This window comes from Mangifera indica, chromosome 2, assembly GCF_011075055.1.
Source record: "Mangifera indica cultivar Alphonso chromosome 2, CATAS_Mindica_2.1, whole genome shotgun sequence".
Lineage (NCBI taxonomy): Eukaryota > Viridiplantae > Streptophyta > Magnoliopsida > Sapindales > Anacardiaceae > Mangifera > Mangifera indica.
Window position 1 is genome coordinate 23,003,830 of NC_058138.1, and position 23,152 is coordinate 23,026,981.

The 23,152-nt window shown below is 33.4% G+C and overlaps 4 protein-coding genes across 16 annotated transcripts in view; all 4 read right to left on the reverse strand.

Annotated features, from left to right (window-relative positions):
* The window catches only part of LOC123208291 (UPF0481 protein At3g47200-like), a 52,477-nt gene extending 43,313 nt beyond the window's left edge, over nt 1–9,164 (reverse strand). The window contains exon 1 of the mRNA XM_044625681.1: nt 8,989–9,164. The gene's annotated coding sequence lies outside the window, so the exon portion shown is untranslated. The remainder of the gene's footprint in view (nt 1–8,988) is intronic.
* LOC123208292 (UPF0481 protein At3g47200-like) overlaps nt 1–22,685 on the reverse strand; it is a 51,001-nt gene extending 28,316 nt beyond the window's left edge. The window contains exons 1-6 of one of the 9 annotated variants that reach the window (XR_006500756.1): nt 22,476–22,661; nt 22,284–22,369; nt 21,816–22,046; nt 21,601–21,694; nt 21,367–21,490; nt 19,210–20,595 (exon numbers count right to left, since the gene is read on the reverse strand). The gene's annotated coding sequence lies outside the window, so the exon portion shown is untranslated. The other 8 variants (XR_006500755.1, XM_044625689.1, XM_044625686.1 and 5 more) reach the window with 8 other exon arrangements.
* Nucleotides 685–3,584, reverse strand: LOC123208720. The gene is made up of 6 exons (XM_044626238.1): nt 3,522–3,584; nt 2,908–3,423; nt 2,212–2,373; nt 1,787–2,003; nt 1,349–1,694; nt 685–1,250 (listed from the first exon to the last, which is right to left on the reverse strand). Exons 1-5 carry the CDS (start codon nt 3,582–3,584, stop codon nt 1,582–1,584), a joined length of 1,071 nt encoding a protein of 356 aa, XP_044482173.1. The 3' UTR covers nt 685–1,250; nt 1,349–1,581.
* On the reverse strand, nt 3,286–18,943 carry LOC123208290. Of its 5 annotated transcripts, none has more exons than XM_044625677.1 (5): nt 17,902–18,938; nt 17,342–17,578; nt 4,097–4,342; nt 3,853–4,021; nt 3,286–3,423 (listed from the first exon to the last, which is right to left on the reverse strand). In XM_044625677.1, the coding sequence occupies exons 1-4, from the start codon at nt 18,763–18,765 to the stop codon at nt 3,959–3,961; spliced, it is 1,410 nt and encodes a 469-aa protein (XP_044481612.1). In that variant the 5' UTR covers nt 18,766–18,938; the 3' UTR covers nt 3,286–3,423; nt 3,853–3,958. The 5 variants fall into 5 exon arrangements, with proteins under 5 accessions (XP_044481612.1, XP_044481613.1, XP_044481610.1 ...); XM_044625678.1 differs by having other exon boundaries at nt 4,097–4,318; nt 17,902–18,931; XM_044625675.1 differs by lacking the exons at nt 3,286–3,423; nt 3,853–4,021; nt 4,097–4,342 and adding an exon at nt 16,155–16,857 and having other exon boundaries at nt 17,902–18,943.
* Nucleotides 22,686–23,152: the final 467 nt, after the last annotated feature.

Consider the following 23,152-nt stretch of genomic DNA (forward strand, 5'->3'; position numbering starts at 1 on the left):
GAAATTGAACAACATTAAACTTCAATTCAAACAACCAATTTACTCACAACTCTAATTCATTGTGAGGAGTATACATAATTCTCAAACTATAAGGGTTATAGCAAACTAAAAAAATACTCACATTATAGTGAAAATAGACTAGCTTTTTTATTTTTTTTTTCTTATTAATTTTTTTATTTTATTGAGAATGGATAATTTTTCATTCATGTTGCAAAGTTAACATAATTTATAAATTTTTATGTTAAAATAATACAATATATATTTTACTATATTAACACCCAAAGGAAGAATCCAGGTATTAGTGTGAGTGAAGAGTTCATATCCAATCTGAACATTGACAAGAAGAAAGGATTGATAATTAAAATTTTAGCTTCTAATAAATTTTCAAAATAAATTCATTAAAATCCAAAATCTACACATTGTTCTAACCTTGCAATTATATACTATTCACCAGTTTTAACCATGGGTAAACATGTTTTAAGCATAACCGGACCAGAAAATCAATTTTAGAGGTAATAGGGAAGTTGGCTTGAATTTTATGCACGTGATAAAGCCAGGGAGATTGAGGCAAGTCAAAAAGCCATAACCATTCAGAAGAAAATTTGAATTTGAATACAGAATATGGAGAAGCGAGTGGTAACAAGAATCCAGATATTGCACAAAGAACATTTTGACAACCAAAAATCAACCAACTTATTATTATTATTATTTTTATTTTTTGAGATATGACTCACCAGTCACCATTACAAAGTAAAAATGATATTCTCGTATGTTTTTTTCACAAAATTTCTATTTTTACCCCTTCCTTTATGGGTGTTTACTCTATTGATCCACCCAATCACATAAATAAATAAGTAATACAACCTTTTTCTACACTGAATTGCTATGCTACAGCTTCCACTAAAAGATTGTCATCAATTTTAAGTAATGCAATATGGAATCTGAAAATTTGTTTGATCAATCAGGCACTGTGTTCGCTGGGTTCCCAGAAACTCGAACTGTGCCTTTTTCTACCAGACACAGTCCCTTTGTCTGCAATTGATGCCCCAGAAGCTTTATTATCCAACTGGGATTCAATTGACAACTTAGGCTGCAGAATTTCTCAATAGAAAATTTCAACTTCCACTGGTATCCTTATTAGCGAACATGCAGGCGCACTAAGTTTGGAGGATTAGTTGTTTCAAGATTTGCCCGCAAGTTTGCAAGAGGTAGGAAATAGTGCTCACCATTCCATACCACCATTTTCATATCTGATACATGCAATCAAATAGAAACTTGGAAGATTGAGACACAGAATTCAAAAACATGGCTGTGATTTCAATCAAGTTGAGATATTATGACTTGTTACCTGGCACTGCTCCAGAACTTGGGAGAGTTAGCCGATAGGTAGGTTCTTGTCCAGAGAAAACATGGTTATGAAGTGCAAGTGCATCAAGATCATGAATATGCTTGATGGATTCTAGTAATTCCTTGGGAGTTAAATTATACTCAAAACCTGTTGGATCAGAAATACTTCTGACAGCCTATTCGAGTCCTGAACTTGGCCATAAGGTAAAACACTCGCTGAGAAGAGCGAACAAGTCAGTGGGATTTGTAGAACTTAGTAGCATGAATGGCTTGCAAAATTTTGGCCAAGGATCCAAGAACTTCAACAACCCTGTAAATCTCTCCAAGTGCAAGTGTATGCTGCTTGCCTTTACTTACCCATAATATAGCATTAACCACACCACCATAGAAAAATTATATATTCAAGAAACAACTACTAATATCGTTAAATAATCAGTACCTCGAGGGTCAGAAAATAATTGACTGGAGACATTCTTTTCTAAAGACTCTTTCCAAACCAAGACACCGTGTCTCAGCTCTTGCACACAAACAGACACCATTTTGAACCAAGTGGAAACAAAAGAAGACTGCTCCTCCCACGATCCCAACTTTAGAATCTTTGATGTTGATGCCACATGTTTTAGGAGTTCAATTGCTGACCTCCAATCTTTCTCTGCCTATTTAAGCAAAGTATATGATTCAAATGTCAAAAAACCAAATCCCCTACTTTGCAATATAACTTATACAACCAATTCTAAAATAAAAAGAAGACATTTATATGATCATAATACTTCTAGTTTTCATTCTTTAAAAGATAGGAACATGTGGTATCTATTAAATAAAATCATGGTTCTTCATCATAAAATAAAAGAAAAAGACACTTCCGAGTAGCAGTCTCATTGATAATTGATATTCTGCCACAAGCACATGGAGCTTCCGTTCCTGGATAACTTCAATGAATTCATTAAGGTGAATATTGGTCAGTGGTTGATTCTCTGAGTGAACCATGGAAATAATACCATCTTGGTGCAATTCATTATACAGATCCTGTAACAGCAGAGACAAGAAAAGATTAACAAGTGTAGATTTCTCAGAAGCAATTATAGAAAACGGTGATCAATTTCTACAGTATCATCATGAAAGAGGAAGCACCATGAATTTTGTCAAATTTTTAGTTATGTCAATATCATTGTTTTACTACCATTCTTTTAACCGTGCAAGAAAAAAAAATCATTGCATAAAAATCTCCATCCTGAATTTCTCAAAAGACTCCCAAAAATACATAGAGTAAAACAAAGACTGACAAATTTCATATTTTCTTTAACAGATATTGATAATATTTGGTTGCACTATTAAAAACTATCATAACAAGAAAAGAAGTTAATGGCCAATAAATAGAAAGCCAACGAAATTACTCATAAACAGGATATTTCCTTGTCAGTGGCTTCTAGCTTACCATCTTCACCACCAAGAGCAGCAGTACTTTGTGCTTTCTAACAAAAAGCGAATTGGAAAAGTTTCAAACATTTAGCAACTTTGACATTTTTGAGGGGAAAAATAAATCTTAACAAAACTTACAACCTTTAGATTGTCAAGATGGCACCGTGCAACAAACCATAATTCATCCTCTAGTTTGGAATAAAAATCAGCATAATCTTTCTGCTCAATCAATTTTTTTGGCTCCACCTTGGTAGAGTGTTTCACATGTGGATCTTCAAGACCAGGAACAGAGATCTGCTCATCTACTGTCCTGGAAACAGCATCTTTAAATTCCCAAGAATCATCATCCAAATCACCATCACCATCTACTAAATTAGAATCCACAGCTTTAATTAAAGAATCAAGACCATTTTCACTTGGCTTTTGTGAATGGTTAACAGGAGCTTTCTGCTCAGCTTGATTGTACAAACTTGTTATGAGATCACTGACAGATACACTCGACCCCTGACTCTTCTTAATGTCATCTGTCCTGGAGGAAGCAAGATCGTAATTGGAAACATCTTGATGAACTGAGGAGTCATCATTCTCTACTTCACTATCCCCAAAAATGGACAGAGGTAAGGCTCCCCTATGGCTCTGCGACCTAGTGTCTTTTCCCTGAGTATGTCAAAACCAGATTAGAACATGAGAAAATTCTTATTAAATAAAAGCATGCACATGCAAACTTTTAACTTGTTCATGACACTCAAACTTGCCAAAAGATACAGGTTGAACAGTTTGAAAGTAAGATGAAATTTAGATAGCATACAGATTTCCATTAATGTAAATTTCCTCTATGTTGGCTCCTAAGCACAAACAATTGAATTGCCAAAGATCCAGTCACAGAGTTTTAAGAAACACACACAGCCAATCAAATGAGTTAAACCTGAATATCAACGTGACAAAGAAAATGCTGTCTCTAAAGCAGGACAAATTGAGCTCACTTTGACTCGTGTTACAAATATGAGGAAGCTTTCACTAAGTACATTGTCCAAAATCTAGATTGTAGTTAATTACATTTAAAAGGAAGTCTAAGCAATTCATTACCGTATCATTTGATCCAGTTTCTGAAAAAGCATCCTTGAATTCCCATAAGGTTTCTCCTTTCTCAACATTACCAATAACAGATGTAGAATCTAGTCCATTTTCACTATCATTCTTCTGCTAGCGTTTTGACAATGAACTGGAAATACCATCTGGTGCCACAGAACTTTTGCTGAAATCAAAACCAAAGTCAAATTGACCAGTTTTTCAAGATGCCATTTGATGCAGCAAATAAATTGATAGGAACCTGTGCCCCACTATCATTCTTCTGCTCACTGTTTGTGAACGAACTATTAATACCATCTGATGTCAGATAACTTTTGCTGAAATCAAAACCAAAGTCCAATTCACCAGATTTAAGAGTCATCCCATTTGATGAAGCAAACAAACCAGTAGGAACCTGTGCCCCATTTTCAAAGACAAATGCCTGCTGAGCTCCCTCAGAATTCCCAGTCCCTTTGTTGTTGCCCTTCAAATGAAAGGATGTCAGTCTCTTACAAACCAAATGAAAATAAAATCAAAAGTCATATATGTATATATTTAATGATGCCTAGAAATATAAAACATAAAATCAATGCAAAATAACAAATATAGCTTAAAATTTAAAACAAACTCCCTCTCCAAGTACACAACACTTGAATGCGAAATTAAGTACTAGGCAGTACCAATTGTAGATAAAGACAGTTAATTATTCCCAAACTTCCATATAAAGATTCTTTCAACTGTCATAATTCAGAAATCCCTAAAATACTCATACTGTTACAATCCATAAGAGACAAGTTACTACAATATAACATTCAGTAAGCTATATTCAAAACTTCTATTTCACTGTTCATGACTTCAACAAGAATATTCCTCGTGTTAGCCTTAAGCAAAAAATCTACATTCAAACTACAAAAACCCCAACAAAACAAAAATGAAGATTCCAAACTCAAATATAAGCAATTTAAAAAACCAATGAAACATCAGATCAAATTAAGAGAAATAGATTTACCTTAATATTCCTATCGCCAGACCATGGTTCTGGTTTTGCACCCTTAAACTCCCACTCATCATCATCTTCAAAATCCTCACTTTTGTCAACTAAACTTGAACTAAATCCATTTGCATCCTTATTTACTCCATTAAGGCTTGAACTTGACCCATTTAAGTTTGAACCGCACACATTCCAACTTGAATTAAGTCCATCAACATTTGGCATATTCAGGTTTCACCTCGTGTTGACTCTGGTTCAAAAAGTTGGCCATAAAACAGCAATTTAACAATTTAATTAACTCAGATAACAAAAACTCATAATCTTGAAAAGTTTTCTTTTTTTATGAGAAAAAAAAAATCACTTTATCACATTACAAAGTTTAAAGTGAATTACGATTTTTATGTTTAATTTTCAGAGCAATATTTGCATAATCTGTTGCATGTTCTACAAGTTTTTAACTTCAACATGGCAAGTTCATGTTTTTTGCAAGATTAACACCCATCTAACATTATAATTTTTTTTTAAATTTTCTTTCCATTTCCACGATTTTATCAACAATTAAACAGAATTACCTTAAAATTAAAATCTCCATTTGGTAATTTAGTCTCTGCAGCCTTGAATTCCCACCCATCATCATCCTCGTCTAAAACCGGATTAAACCCATTTGAATCCAAATTAATCTTCGAATCCATTCCATTCAAACCCAAATTCGATACACTTCCCTTCAAATCCGACCCTTTTGAATCCAAATTCAACCCATAAGAACCCCGATCCTCCAATTTGAAACTCGAGCTGTTTATTTCAAAATTCGACACAGTTCTCTTCAAATCCAACCCCTTTGATTCCGATTTCAACCCATAAGAATCCCAATTTTCCAATTTTAAACCTGAACCGTTTGAATCCAAATTCGATGCACTTCTCTTCAAACCCAATCCATGTGAGTCCAAATTCAAACCCGTACCACTTACCACCTTGCTAGGCTCGCTCCCAGCATATAAATTCGAAATATGATCCAACAAGACAAGATGACAGGGTCTTAGGTGGGACCATCTATGCTTCCACGTTGGCACAAATTTCTCTCATTTATTAACATTATTATATTAATTTTCTAACTAAATATTTTTATAAGCACTTTTGCTCTTAAAAAGCACTTTTGTAATAACAAGAACTAAAGGGTTTTAAATGAGTCAAACTGAGCGTTGTTACATTTAAATTTGATATGATAACCTGAACTTATTGAAACTGTTAATTAAAATTGTATTCGAAAAATTATAATTAAAGTCTATAACTTAGAAATATATTATAAAAATAATGTAAGATATTATGAATTTTAAATTTAAAGGGTTTATTAATATTGTACTCAAGTTAAGCCATAAGTTCATTAAATTATACAATAGAGAGTTTGGGTTTGACTTAACAATAATTAAGACAAGCTTAATTCAAGTTAATTGTAGTTGTGCATAATTAAATTTAATTAATAATAAACTCTCCTTACATTATCATAGTTTTATTTGGTACATTGTTTTTTCAGTTCTTCTCGAATATGTTATATGTCATGGTTCAAGGTGAGATTATTGTGACATACATAGCAATGTGAGAAAAGCACAGAACTGTCTGCCTCTCCCACTTCCTTTCGTCTTCAATGATCCTTATGCCCAACTACTTTTGTGTCTTTCACTTGTGTTGGCTGGCAATCATAAAGTTAAATGAATTTATTCTGTTTGTCCCTTAAGCTGGCTTTTACGGCTTCAATCAACATATAGGTATACAAACACAAAAGTAGTTGAATAGTAAATTCATCCATGTGAATAATATATTTAAACTGGACCTCCTTCTGTTATTTCTATTTTTATTGTTTATCAGTACAACTTTGTCGGTGCTTTGGTAATCTGGTTTCATATATAGAAGAAGAGCTTTCAAGTACTCATCTTTTGATATTATTATTGTCGCCAGGAACGGGAAGGATAAGGGAAGAAATATTAAACTAGAAAGTATACAAACACATAATCTTATTAAAACAAGGAGCTTCACACTGAATATTACAATAATACAAGTAGATTCTGGATCTAATACAAGTATCAATTAAAATTTCATAATTTGCAAGATGGAACATACGGTTTGTATGATAGTCAGAAGCAAAATTAATATTACCCCAGGAATTGCTACGCCTCTCAATAGATTGCTGAAATATACTCTTTTCAAAGGGACCTTGGTTTTTGCCTTGGCTCTGTTCCAAGGATTTTTGTATGTTCTTTGAGTTGCTCGCACATGTAATGGTAAGAGGATGGTTGTGCAACTACATATTGATTAAGGTTGTTAAATATAGTTGCCACTAAAGCATTGTCCCCCATATAATTGGAAATAATTTTATTTTTAATGAGTAAATCCACATCCTCTGCAGTATTGATAAGGCAAGACATCAGTGCAACATAATTACAAACCTGAGTATCCTTTGGGTAAACGCATTGCTCCAAAACCATAATGTTTCTGAGAAGACGTTCAGTCTCCTCCCCTACTTCTAGTTGTGGTATTTGCAATTCATTGACTTCAAAAAATGGGATCAGATGCTTTGACTTTTCAAATCTTATATTAAGTAAACTTTGCTCTTTTTTAATAATACCCTTAAACTTTATCCCTAACTTATGTAGCTTCACTGCACAAGGTAAGCCATAAACCCTTTTCTTGGTTGACTCCGATCTTAGGTAGCCTTTAAGTAGACTAATTCTACTCCAATTTGTGAAATGTTTAACTTCCACCTCGGGGTTTATTCTACTTAATTTTACACCCATAAAAGAGCCAAAAAAATTAATAGAAAGGTCCATGAAGGCAGGTAAGTCGGTGCCAACGACAACCAACTTGTATATTTTCTCAAGGATAGAATATGGAAGTTGATTTTCAAATAGTTGCAAGTCAGTTGTTAAAGTATGGTTTATTGGCTTTGTATCTAGTAATATATCACTTCTATCACGAGATTTCTCTCTTAAGAAGATCTCTATGATGAAGATAGAATCATAAAAAATTATTTTAACAAACTCAGTATTCTCAAATGTAAATATTTCTACGTAACAAGCACATATCTATTCTTCTCTGTCTCTAATGAAACTTAGAATTATATCTATTTTCTTTATTGTTGTTCGTCCAATAAAGCTTTTCACATATTGTTTCCTCTTCTTTTTCATGTTAGCTAATTCTTGTTTATCAAGGTGAGGAGGACCTATTGAAATTAACTGAGGAGTGTAGGCTTCTTCATTTATTCTACGAATGTCTTTAGGCACCCTGAAAATACAACACCGATCAGGATTTGGCTCGGGCTTAACGTTTTCATTAATGTCAATTAGCAACTTTTTGACCAGATCTCCATTCTCAAAGGCTGTAGTCATCTCTGAGTTCATTGCCCTGAAGCCAAAGGTAGATAACAATGGCATGAGGTAACTATTTTCTCTTCTATATATAGCTTTCAGAGAATAACACGAAATCTTTCATAAATCACTTGAAATGTACAATTTCAATTAAATTATTTGGTTAGTAAAAGTTTTGGGGTGAATCAATTTGGTTAATACAAATTTATATTGAAAATAATTTGGATTAAAATATATTTTTTGCTCTGGTGTTGGAATCCGGCAATACCTCCATTCTTTAATTTGATTTACCGAAAAAAGTAACAAGATAATTAAGCAAATGAAAATCAAGTAAACAAGAAAAAAACTGTAAGAGTCTTATATTTTGCAGCAAATACAAAACCCTGTAAAAGTGAAAATTGTCATAATTATTTATTGAAAACTCATTTATGCTACATATCATAATAGGGTAGTGTTTTAAAATCAAAATGGAACCAGCCAATCTAATAAAGAACGGATGATAAATCTGATTCTAATCATAGTTGAAACTTATTTAAATTATCAAATTGAACTGACACAATCATTGACCTAAAACGACACTTTGACAAGATTTGAAAACATTGAATTGAGGTTAATATTTTAATTTTTATCCTTTATATTACTTTTTGCAGTTTTTTTTATACACACGTGTTTACTTAAATAATGTGTTTGTTTATTTCTTGCTTCAAATAAACATCAGCTGAAGAGGTAAATAATTTAAGCGAACTAATATTGATCAAACTATAACATAAATTAAGCTAAGACAAAGAAGAAAAATATGTACACCTGAATTTCAGACTCCAGGAGATACAAGTGTGATATCAGTGTGTAGAATCCTTCTCTCTCAAATGTCACAACTCACAGCCACAGCCCACAGACACGTCGCAGTTCCTCTCCTTGCTCTTGTATACTATATATATACACGTTCACCTTATTAATGTAATTCCTTTCTTGCGCATATTATTATCCCAAGATTAAAAAAAAAAAAAATGTGTCCCTTTGGTCAAGTTAAGCACATATACCTGCTCTTTTGCTTTATGATCGATAAGATTTAAGAGAGAAAAAAGAAAGAAGCTGAGCTTTTGTGAATAACACGTCTGGTGGTATTTTCTTCCACTGCAACAAAATGTTAAAAGAGGCTTGAAACTGAAAATTGCAGTAATACATGTACATTCTGGATCTAATACAAGTATAATTAAAATTACAGAACTTATTACACTAATACAAGTAGTTTTTGTATACTATATATATATACACGTTCACCTTATTAATGTAATTCGTTTATTGCGCATGTTATAATCCCAAATTAAAAAAAAAAAATGCTGTCCCTTTGGTCAAGTTAAGCACATATACCTGCTCTTTTGCTTTATGACTGAGAAGATTTAAGAGAAAAAAGATAGAAGCTAAGCTTTTGTGAATAACACGTTTGGTGGTATTTTCTTCCACTGCAACAAAATGTTAAAAGAGACTTGAAACTGAAAATTACAATAATACAAGTAGATTCTACATCTAATACAAGTATAATTAAAATTACAAAACTTGCAAGATGGAATATACGGTTTGTACCATAGTTAGAAGTAAGAGAAATATTGTCGCAACAGTTGCTGTGGCTCTCCATAGATTGTTGAAATATACTCTTTTCAAAGTTGCCTTGGATCTATTCCAAGGATTGTTTTAGTGTTTGTTGAGTTCTTGGCATATGTTATAGTAAGGCGATTGGCTTTGATGTACATTTTAATGAAGTTTGTTAAACATATTTGCTACTGAAGCATTGTCCCCTATACAGTGGGAAATAATTCGATTTCTAACAAACGAATTCATATCCTCTTCAGTATTGATAAAATAATCTATTAATGCTACATAATTGCAAACCCGAGCATCATCTAGGTAAAGGCACTCTTCAAAGTAACAATGTTCCTGAATAGACGTTCAGTCTCATCATCTGTTGTTTTTGCTTTTCTAATCTAACATCCAATAAGTTGTGCTCTCCTTCACTCGGCTCATATAGTTTCACTGCACAAGGTAAATCACCAGTCAATCCTTTGGCTGACACTAATATTGGTAGCCTTTGAGTAGTATATATCTTCTCTAATAAGTGAAATGTTTTAACTGCCACCTCAGAGTTCTACTTAATTTCAGACTTCTAAACTCGCTGAAGAAATAACAAGAAAGCTCGATGAATATAGGTATGTCAATGCCAACAAAAGCTACCTTGTATGTTTCCTCAAAGATTAAGTATGAAAGTCAATTTTCAAATAACTACAAGGACGCATAGAGCATATTATAGTGGTGTTGTAACTAGTAGTTTAGTAATATGTCATTTCCATCATCAAATCTCTTTCTTAAAAAGATCTCTATGATAAAGATGATATTATATAGAATCATAGAATTATCATAATAAACTCAAGACTTCTAGGTGTTGATGTTTCTACTTAACAAACGCGAATGTCTTTTCATTGTTTTTGGTGAAAATTATAATCGTAGCAATTTTCTCTGTTGTTATTCTTTCAAGAGAACTTCTCACATACTTTTTTCTTCTCCTTTTCCATATCAGTTAATTCTTGTTTGTTATGCTGAAAAAGACCAATTGAAATTAACTCAGGAGTGTAGACTACTTCATTTATGCTTCGAATGTCTTCTGATACCCTAAAAATACGGCACTGACCAAGATCAGACTCGGACTCCAGGTTTTCATCAATGTCAATTAGCAACTCTTAGTCATCTCCATGTTCATTACTCTGAAGTCGAAGGTGCATAACCATCAATTCATAAAAGACGAAATGAGGTATATTATGCATTTGAAGCAAATAACAATCCTATTCATTATCCTAAAACAAATTAAGAGCATAAACAAGTGCAGTAATTTGAACCTGAAATCTTTACATTGATTCATCCAGTATATAACTTATCCTATGGCAGGACTCGAGAACATATTGTAAAATAAATCCATACATAAAAAATTCACATCGAACTTATTTGACATTTTCAAAGATTGCATGCTTTTATTACATAAGAAGTGAATTATATATAAATAGAAAGTCTTCATTATCAATTAAAATAACCTCACAGCTTCAAATGCAACATAATTAATCAATCTAATACATCTAGTTCAATTGCTTGACAGAGTAAATGGTCCGTATAAAAGTGAGATGATGGCAGCTGCAACAGTTGCTGTGCCTTTCCAGATATCGCCAAAATACACGCTTTTAAATCGTGCCTTGCTGTGGTTGTATTGATTGTTATAGTGATTCTTCAGAGCCTTACAAAGTTTAGCATAATGATCTCCGATTAAAGCAATTTCTAAGCAGGGTTTGTTGAACAAAGTTGCTAATGCCTGTCGCCCATCCAATTGCAGATAACTCCCTTGTCAACAAGCAGCTGCGCGTCCCTTTTGTTTTCTATAGGAGAGTCCAGAAGCTGAACATAAGCACAGACGACGAGAGAGTAACGTGGATAGCAACATTGCTCCAATGCCATGATGTTCCGTAGCATGGTGTCTGTCTCGTGGAAGACGCTTAATTGTGGGATTCTCAACTCGCCTTGCTCAAATCTTATCACCAGAAAGCGTCCCTCTTCAGAAGCACATGTGAATTTCACTCCTGACTCTTGTAGCTTTGTAGCACAAGGTAACTCGGTTATATCAACGGTATAATTTTCAGTATACTCTTCTGCCGGGAAATTTTCCACTAGAATAGCTCTTTGCAGATCGGTGAAATGTTTGAACGCTTTTTGCTAGGGTGCACGCTGAGAAAACATCTGAACCCTGAAGAATTTGAAACAAAGATCAATGAAGGAAGGGCTACAAGCGACTAAATTGTATAATCTCTCCAGTAAAAAATATGGAAGTTGATTTTCCAGTAAAAGCAAGTCCAATTGTAAATCCCAATATTTCCGCTGGTGTATTTATCAAAAAGTCACTTTCATGTTCTTCAAAATCCCTCACGAGAAGCTCTATGATAAAAAATCCTTTCATACTCATGACTCTCAAGCTTGCAGGAAATTTAAGAAACTATGGATATATATGTGGTTAAGGTATGACTTTTAACACTGGATATTATTTTACAATTAGACATGATTTTTGCTTTCAAAAGTTACGTTATTTTAACTTAAAATAAAAATTATGATTATTCAAATATGGATATGTCTAATAAAAAAATTATGTCTTTTTAAAATATAATTCTTGGGTCAAAAATCATGACTCTTAGTGTCAATAGACATACTATTTCAAATCTATAAATTGAGGCTTAAATCAAATGCTTTTAATTTATTCCAATTTTTTCCTATTCAATTCTACTCTCTTTAATTCAATATTGTCACATTAATATTATTTATTGAGAGAGTATTTAGTAGTGTTAACTATTATTTTAAAGGTTTTGTTGTATCTTGGAGGTAATTTGTCATATTTCTGCAAGTGAGGGCAAATATCACCCTAAAGAAAGTGATCTACACATCCCAAAGTCTTCCCAGGTTTCTTTGTTCAAACATATTTCTCTAACAGCAGGTCTCTAAATATCACTTTTATACCTTTTCCTCATGGTTTTTGATGAAGGCTAAAACTTACATTTTTTGTTAGTTGTTCGTTTGAAAAGCCTTTTTAGGTATCTCCCTTTTTGGTTTTCCATGTCTTGGAGATCTTGGTTTTGGGATTTGAATTGATGATGATTGACGCAAAGGTGAATTCCCCAAATCCCTTGTCATCATTGTCTGTTGTCATTGTCATAGCTTGTCTTAAGCCTAGCGAGCTCATAGACTTTGAATCTTAGAGTACTTTTTTATCAAGGTCTGTCGGAAATATATATTGGATTTACAAGTGTAAAGATTGAAACTCATGTTACATAAAACCAATTGGCTTATGTTAAGGTTCAATCCACAACACTTATATACCACTCATTTTACTTAAGTTTATTAGATGTGAGACTCTTCTTTATTTGAGTCCTCAACACCCCTGTTTAAGTGTAAACACCTAGGCTGTTAGACTTATCTTTTGACTCAGCCAGTTTTTGGTTGGGTGTATTGTCACTTGTATCCAGAAACACTTAGGCTGTTAAACCCGCCGTTTGGCTCGCGCTCTGATACTATGTCAGAAATATAAATTGGGCTTACAAGTGTGTAGATTGAAACTCATGTTATACAAAACCAATTGGCTTATGTTAAGGTCCAATCCACAACACTTATATACCACTCATTTTACTTAAGTTTAGTAGATGTGAGACTCTTCTTTATTTGAGTTTTTAATATATATTTCTGATAAGCCCAATATATATTTCTGACATGGTATTAGAGCACGAGTCAAACGGCGGGTTTAACAGCCTAAGTTTCCTGGATACAAGTGACAACGCACCCAACCAAGAATCGGCTGAGCCGAGAGGCAGGTTTAACAACCTAGGTGCTTGCACTTAAGTGGGAGTGTTGGAGACTCAAATAAAGAATAAAGAAAGAGTCTCACATTTAATAAATAGAACATAAGAGAGTGGTATGTAAGTGTGTGGATTGAATCTTAACATAAGCCAATTGGTTTTGTGTAACACGGGTTTCAATCTACACACTTATAAGCCCAATATATATTTCCGACATGGTATCAGAGAGCGAGCCAAACGGCGGGTTTAACAACCTAAGTGTTCCTGGATACAAGTAACAATGCACCCAGCCAAGAATCGACTGAGTCGAAACGCAAGTTTAATAGCCTAGGTGTTTGCACTTAAGCGGGGGTGTTGAAGACTCAAATAAAGAAAAGTCTCACATCTACTAAACTTAAGTAAAATGAGTGGTATATAAGTGTTGTGGATTGGACCTTAACATAAGTCAATTGGTTTTGTGTAACATGAGTTTCAATCTACACACTTGTAAACCTAATTTATATTTCCGACAAGGCCGATGAAATGATGCGTAAATTTATTGTGCACCCACGTATTTTAGCTCGTAGACTTGGAGGGGAATTTTACTAATTATATAATTAATTTTAAAAAATATATATTCTTTTGCAAATGTGATCCAACAAGGCAAGATGACGAGGTCTTTGGTGGAACCACCTATTCTTCCACGGTGGCATAAATTTCTCCCATTTAAGACCATAATTACATTAATTTTCCAAATAAATATTTTTATAAGCTTTTTGCTCCACAAAATTTGAGCGTCAATTCATTTAGTTCTACATGATTCATCCTCCTTCTCTTCCTCTCCAAACAACGATAACGGCAACGCGCCCTTGGTTTTCTCCCACCGAACCCAATTCCAACTCGGGACCAAGTCAGGCTGCGCCACATCATTTATCAAGCTATCAGCTCGGTGATCGACAAACAAATGAATCGGATCTAGTGATTTTACAGGGAGCGTTTCGCAGCGGGAGAACAAAGCGGGTGTAACAAAATCGCCCCAATCGTCATCAATTTTATCTTGAAGATCGGAACCGCTAGTTTTGGGATTTGAATGGACAGTGATTGGCGCGAACGTGAATTCCCCGAATCCCTCATCGTCGTCGTCTTCTGTCGTTGTCATTGCTTGTTTCGGGTCTGGCGAGCTTGTAGACTCTGAGAGTACTTTTTATCAAGGCCGATGATGCGTAGATTCATTATGCGTACCCCGCGTATTTTAGCTAGTGGCACTTTGTTTGAAGGGAATTTTAGTAATCATTTAATTAATTAAAAAAATAAATATTATTCTGCAAATATGATCCAACAACGCAACATGACGGGTCTTAGGTGGAACCATCTATGCTTCCACATCGGCGCAAATTTCTCCCATTTATATTAATTTTCTAACTAAATATTTTATAAGCATTTTTGCACTGTAAAAAGCACCTTTGTGATAATTAGAAGTAGACGTGGTTAGGGTTCTAATCAAGACAAATTTAGTATTGTTGAATTTAAATTTGGTATGACAACTTAAACTTGAGATTGAAATTACTAATTAAAGCTTTATTCAAAAAATTATAATTAAAGCCTATAACTTATAAATATATTATAAAAATAAGATGTAAAATATCAAAGATTTTAAATTTTAAAAATTTATTAATATTATACTCAAGTTAAATTATGAGTTCATTAAGTTATACAGTAGTGAGCCTGAGTTTGACTTAACAATAATTAAAGCAAACTCAATTCAAGTTAATCCTAATTGTGCATTATTTGATTTGATTAAAAATGAACTCTTCTTATGTTATCATTGATTTACTCAAGGATTGGTACATTGAGCTTCTTGTACATGTTATATTATTGTGACACAGACACCAATGAGAGAAAAGCATAAAACTGTCTGCCTCTCCTTCTTTTCTTCTTCAATGATCCTTATGCCCAACTACTTTTGTGTCTTTCACTTGTGTTCGCTGGCAATCATAAAGTTAAATGAACTTATTCTGGTTGTCCCTTTGGCCAGCTTTTACAGCTTCAATCCATAGTTATTCAAGACGATTTCATCTTCGTCGGAGGAAATAGCCTATGTCGATGGTTGGGAAGTGATCGACAAGGAGAGTTGAGCCAGGAGGGAGAGCCAATGCCATCAGAGATGATCATCTTTGACTATTCCGACCTTGATTTGCAAACCTTAGAGGGGAATTTTGATTTTTCAAACTTTAGGTGGGGGTTGAATTATGAGATTTTCAAGCTAAAGGGGGGACATGTAACAAAACTTTAGATTTTTAAAATTTTTTATTAAATAACTATTTTGCCCTTAACCATAATTGTGATTTTTAACAAATAGGTGGGATTTTGAATTTTTCAAATCTCATTGGTGTCTTTGAAGATAGCACTTAAACTTGGGGGTGAAATAGTTCTTTGCCCAATATTTAAACTGGACGTCCATCTGTTATTACTATTTTTATTGTTTATCAGTACAACTTTGCTCGTGCCTTGGTGGTCTGGCTTCATATATAGAGGAAGAGCATTCACAAACTCATCTTTTAATGTTAGTATTGTCGCCGGGAGGGAAATTAAGGAAAGAAATATTGAACTAGAAAGTATTCAAACACATATTCTTATAAAAACAAGGAACTTGAAACTGAATATTACAATAGTACAAGTAGATTCTGGATCTAATACAAGAATTAATTAAGATTACATAATTTGCAAAATAGAACACATAGTTTGTACAATAGTAAGAAACAAAAGTATTATTGCTGCGACAGTTGCTGTGCCTCTCCATAGATTGCTGAAATATACTCTTTTCAAAGTTGCCTTGGTTCTGTTCTAAGGATTTTTGTAGTGCTATTTGAGCTGCTTGAATATGCGATGGTATGACGATGGGCTTGCGGGTAAATTTTGATTAAGTTTGTTAAACATATTTGTTACTGAAGCATTGTCCCCCATAAAATTTGAAATAAATTTGACTTCCAACAAGCAAATTCACATCCTCGTTAGTACTGATAACACATTGCTCCAAAGCAATAATGTTTCTGAGTAGAAGTTCAGTGTCGTCAGCTACAATTAGCTGTGGTATCTTCAATTCATGGACTTTAAAAAATGGGATCAACTGTTTTCGCTTTTTGAATTCTATATCAAGTAAGCTCTGCTCTTCTTTAATAATACCCTTAAACTTTATCCCTGACTCATGTAACTTCACTGCACAAGGTAAGTCATAAACCTGTCCTTTGGCTGACTCTGATCTTGGGCAGCCTTTAAGTAGACTAATTCTACTCCAATCTGTGAAATGTTTAACTTCCACCTGAGGGGTTATTCTACATAATTTTACACCCATAAAAGAGCCAAAAAAAATAAATAGAAAGGTCCATGAAGGTCCACAAATATAGCTTAAAATTTTAAACAAACTCCCTCTCCAAGTACACAACACTTGAATGCAAATTTAAGTACTAGGCAGTACCGATAGTAGATAAAGACAGTTAATTATTCCCAAACTTCCTAACAAAGATTCTTTCAACTGCCATAGTTCAGAAATCTCTAAAATACTTATACCGTTGCAATCCGTAAACGACAAATTACGACAATATAACATTCAGAAAGCTATATTCAAAACTTCTATTTCACAGTTCATGACTTTGACAAGAATATTCCTAATGATAGGCTTAAGCGAAAAATCTATATTCAAACTACAAAACCCCAACAAAACAAAAATGAAGATTCCAAACTCAGACAGAAGCAATTAAAAAAACCAATGAAAAATCAGATCAAATCAAGAGAAATAGATTTACCTTACTATTGCTATCGCTGGACCATGGTTCTGGTTTTGAATCCTTAAATTCCCACTCATCATCATCTTCAAAATCCTCACTTTTGTCAACTAAACTTGAACTAAATCCGTTTGCATACTTATTTACTCCATTAACGCTTGAACTTAACCCATTTAAGTTTGAACCCCACACATTCCAACTTGAATTAAGTCCAACATTTGGCATTGATACATTTTCAGGTTTCACCTCGTGTTGACTCTGGTTCAAAAAGTTTGCCATAAAACAGCAATTCAACAATTTAATTAACTCAGATAACAAAAACTCATAATCTTGAAATGTTTTCTTTTTATGAGCTAAAAAAATTCACTTTATCACATTACAAAATTCAAAGTGAATTACAAGTTTTATGTTTAATTTTCAGAGCAATATTTGCATAATCTGTTGCATGTTCTACAAGTTTTTAACTTCAACATGGCCAGTTCTTGTTTTTTGCAAGATTAACACCCATCTAACATTATAATTTTTTTTTTTTTAATTTTCTTTCCATTTCCATGATTTTATCAACAATTGAACAGAATTACCTTAAAATTAAAATCTCCATTTGGTAATTTAGTCTCTGCAGCCTCGAATTCCCACCCATCATCATCCTCGTCCAAAACTGGATTAAACCCATTTGAATCCAAATTAATCTTCGAATCCATTCCATTCAAACCCAAATTCGATACACTTCCCTTCAAGTCCGACCCTTTTGAATCCAAATTCAACCCATAAGAACCCCAATCCTCCCATTTTAAACTCGACCCGTTTATTTCAAAATTCGACACACTTCTCTTCAAATCCAACCCCTTTGATTCTGATTTCAACCCATAAGAATCCCAATTTTCCAATTTTAAACCCGAACCGTTTGAATCCAAATTCGATGCAGTTCTCTTCAAACCCAATCCATTTGAGTCCAAATTCTGACCCGTACCACTTACCACCTTGCTCGGCTCGCTCACAGCATATAAATTCGAAATCAGATCGCTCATATTTAACTCCGATCCCACCTTCTTCTCGGTTTTTTTCAACTCGGTTGCACCATTAAATAATAAACCCGGCTCACTTGATTCGTCTTCCTTCTCTTCCTCTCCAAACAACGATAACGGCAACGTGCCCCTGGTTTTCTCCCACTGAACCCGATTCCGACTCGGGACCAAGTCAGGCTGCGCCACATCATTTATCAAGCTATCAGCTCGGCGATCTACGGACAAATGAATCGGATCCAGTGATTTTACAGGGACCGTTTCGCAGCGGGAGAACGAAGCGGGTGTAACAAAATCGCCCCAATCGTCATCAATTTTATCTTGAAGATCGGAACCGCTGGTTTTGGGATTTGAATGGACGGTGATTGGCGCGAACGTGAATTCCCCGAATCCCTCGTCGTCGTCGTCTTCTGTCGTTGTCATTGCTTGTTTCGGGTCCGGCGAGCTCGTAGACACTGAGAGTACTTTTTATCAAGGCCGATGATGCGTAGATTCATTATGCGTACCCCGCGTATTTGAGCTAGTCCCACTCTGTTTGAAGGGAATTTTAGTAATCATTTAATTAATTAAAAAAATAAATATTATTCTGCAAATATGATCCAAGAAGGCAACATGCGCAAATTTCTCCCATTTATTAACCTTATTATATTAATTTTCTGACTAAATATTTTTATAAGCACTTTTGCTCCATAGGAAGCATCTTTGTGATAATAACAAGTCGAATTGGTTAGGGTTCTAATAAAGTCAAATTGAGTATTGTTGAATATAAATTTGGTATAATAACTTGAATTTAACGTACTCATCTTTTAATATTATTATTATTGTCACTCACCAGGAGGGAAAGGGAAGAAATATTGAACTAGAAAGTATACAAACACATATTCTTATTAAAACAAGGAGCTTCACACTGAATATTACAGTAATACAATTATATTCTGGATCTAATACAATTATCAATTAAAATTACACAACTTGCCAAATAGAACATACGGTTTGTATGATAGTAAGAAACAAGAGTATTATTGCTGCAACAGTTGCTGTACCCCTCCATGGATTCCTGAAATATACTCTTTTCAAAGTTGCCTTGGCTCTATTACAGGGATTGTTGTAGTGTTTTTTGAGCTCCTTGAATAAGTTATTGTAAGCCGATGTGCTTAAAATTACATTTTGACCAAGTGCGTTAAACATAGTTGCCACTGAAACATTGTCCCCCATTTGATTGGAAATAATTTGATTTTCAACAAGCAAATCCACATCTTTCACAGTATTGATAAGAGAATCCATCAATTCAATGTAATTGCAAACCAGACCATCACCTGGGTAAATGCACTGCTCCAAAGCAATAATATTTCTGAGTAGAAATTCAGTCTCATCACCTATACCTAACTGTGGCATCTGTAATTCATGGACTTCAAAAAATGGGATATGCTGCCATCGCTTTTCAAATTTTATATCAAATAAGCTCTGTTCTTCTTTAATAATACCCTTAAATTTTATCCCTGACTCTTGTAGCTTCACTGCACAAGGTAAATCATTAATCACTCTTTCGGCTAACACTGACTTTGGGTGGCCTTTGAGTAGACTAAGTCTACTCCAATCTGTGAAATGTTTAACTTCTACCTCGGGCGTTATTCTACTAAATTTTACACCCATAAAAGAGCCAAAGAAATTAACAGAAAGGTCCATGAAGGTAGGCAAGTCGGTGCCAACGAAAGCCAAGTTGTATATTTCCTCAAGGATAAAATATGGAAGTTGTTTTCAAATAATTGCAGGTCGATCCGTAAACTATACCTTATTGGTAATGTATCTGTATCACTTCTATCTTGAAATCTCTCTCTTAAGAAGATTTCCATGATGAAGATACAATCATATAGAATCATCATAACAAACTCAGGACTCCCAAGTGTAGATGTTTCTGCATAACAAGCACGAATCTGTTCTTCATTGTCCTTGATGTAGCTGAAAATCTTACCTATTTTCTCTGTTGTTGTTCGTTGAAGAAAGCTTTTCATAAACTGTTTTTTTTTCATTTCCATATCAACTAATTCTGGTTTGCTACGGTGAAGAGGACCAATAGAAATTAACTTAGGAGTGTAGAGTTCTTCTTTTACACTACGAATGCTTTTAGGCACCCTGAAAATACAGCACCGATCAGGATTTGGCTCGGGCTTAACGTTTTCATTAATGTCAATTAGCAACTCTTTGACTAGATCTCCATTCTCAAAGGCTGCAGTCATCTCCGAGTTCATTGCCCTAAAGCCAAAGGTAGATAACAATAGCATGAGGTAACTATTTTCTCTTCTATATATAGCTTTCAGAGAATAACACGAAATCTCTCATAAATCACTTGAAATGTACAGTTTCAATTAAATTATTTGGTTAGTAAAAGTTTTGGGGTGAATCAATTTGGTTAATACAAATTTATATTGAAAATAATTTAGATTAAAATATATTTTTTGTTCTGGTGTTGGAATCCTGCAATACCTCCATTCTTTAATTTGATTTACCGAAAAAAGTAACAAGATAATTAAGCAAATGAAAATCAAGTAAACAAGAAAAAGAATGGGTAGTCTTTTATTTTGCAGTAAATACAAAACCCTATAAAAGTGAAAATTGTCATAATTATTTATTGAAATCTCAGTTATGCTAGGTAGTGTTTTAAAATCAAAATGGAATTGGCAAATCCAATAAAGAACCAGTGATAAATCCGATTCTAATCATAATTGAAACTCATTTAAATTATCAAACTGAATTGACACAGTCATTGACCTAGAGACGACACTTTGACTAGATCTGATTATATTGAATTGAGTTTAGTATCTTAATTTGTATCCTCTATATTACTTTTTACAGTTTTTTTCATACACACGTGTTTACTTAAATAGGGTATTTGTTTATTTCTTGCTTCAAATATACATCAGCTGAAGAGGTAAATAATTTAAGCGAACTAATGTTGATCAAACTATAACATAAATTAACCTAAAACAAAGAAGAAGAATAAGTGATAAAGAAAAATATGTGCACCTGAATTTCAGACTCCAGGAGATACGAGTGTGATATCAGTGTGTAGAACCCTTCTCTTTCAAATGTCACAACTCACAGCCACAGCCCACCGACACGTCGCAGTTCCTCTCTTTGTTTTTGTATACTATATATATAAACGTTCACCTTATTAATGTAATTTCTTTCTTGAGCATATTATAATTCCCAGATTGAAAAAAAAAATGCTGTCCCTTTGGTCAAGTTAAGCACATATACCTGCTCTTTTGCTTTATGATTGAGAAGATTTAAGAAAGGAAACAAATAGGAGCTGAGCTTTTGTGAATAACACGTCTGGTGGTATTTTCTTCCACTGCAATAAAATGTTAAAAGAGGCTCGAAACTTAAAATTATAATAATACAAGTAGATTCTAGATCTAATACAAGTATAATTAAAATTACAGAACTTGTAAGATGGAAGATACGGTTTGTACCATAATTAGAAACAACAGAAATATTTTCGCAACAGTTGTTGTGTCTCTCCACAGATTGTTAAAATATACTCTTTTCAAAGTTGTCTTGGATCTGTTCCAAGGATTGTTTTAGTGTTTGTTGAGTTCTTGGCATATGTTATGGTAAGGCGATTAGCTTTGATGTACATTTTGATAAAGTTTGTTAAGCATATTTGCTACTGAAGCATTGTCCCCCATACAGTGGGAAACCTCCTACAGTTAAATTATAGCACACAATGATAAAATTGAACCTCAATCGGAGACTCAAAAACTCTCTCAGACCTTCAAAACTCTAGACACCAACTAGATATAGACCCCCAAAATATATAGCATAATATATATATACACACACACACACACTCGAAATTAATACCGTGCATCTTCTAGCAATTAATTCAACCAATTACTCGTGAACAAATTAAGAACATGAATAAGTAGAGTAATTTGAACCTGAATATTTTGGCCGGAAAATAAGAAATAAGAGTACTGTGGTTGAGAGCAGCATCAGCTTCCCGAGATCCTCCTCTCCAATATGCCTAGGAAGGAATATCAAAATAACCCACCTTGATTAATTTTGAGTGGATGAAAATGAATAAATGATAATAATATATCATAAAAACAACTAAACAACTGGAATTGAACCTGAATCTTTTGACCCCGGAAAATAAGAAATAGTTGTGTGGTAGATTGCACCAGAGAGTTCTTCTTTGCCCTCGATTATGTTTCAGCTCGGACCATAATACATTTCATTTTATAGATGTGTCACTTAAACTTATGCTATCTCACTGCCTTGTACTATATTTATCTTTGATTTTATATAACAAGTGCCTGTCCGAAAATCAAAGTAGACTGGTAGCTAATTCAACAATTGTGTTCCATGTGTTACCTACAAAATATAACTTCAGTCTTTAGATTTTAAACCATTCACTGATCGAAGCACTGCCCTCACAATTTGTCGATGATGAACAGTAAGTTGCTAATAAGTGTAAATTGTATTTCTTTTAAAAAATATATATATGTTTGACAAAATTTTTTAATAAAGGTTAGATGTATAATTTGTTTTTTATATTTATTTTGTTATTTTTTTAAAAAATATATTATAGAGATATTTTATATTTATTTTATATATTTATATTATATTTTAAAAATTATAATTTAATTAATTTTTTTAATTTATATATATATATATGAATGATTTCAGTATAACAAAAAAAAATGATTTTGAAAGGTTCTAATTATAATAGTCGAATCATGTATTAAAAATTTAATTTTTTATCATGTATAGTATTATATAATATACTTTTTAATAAATAAAATAG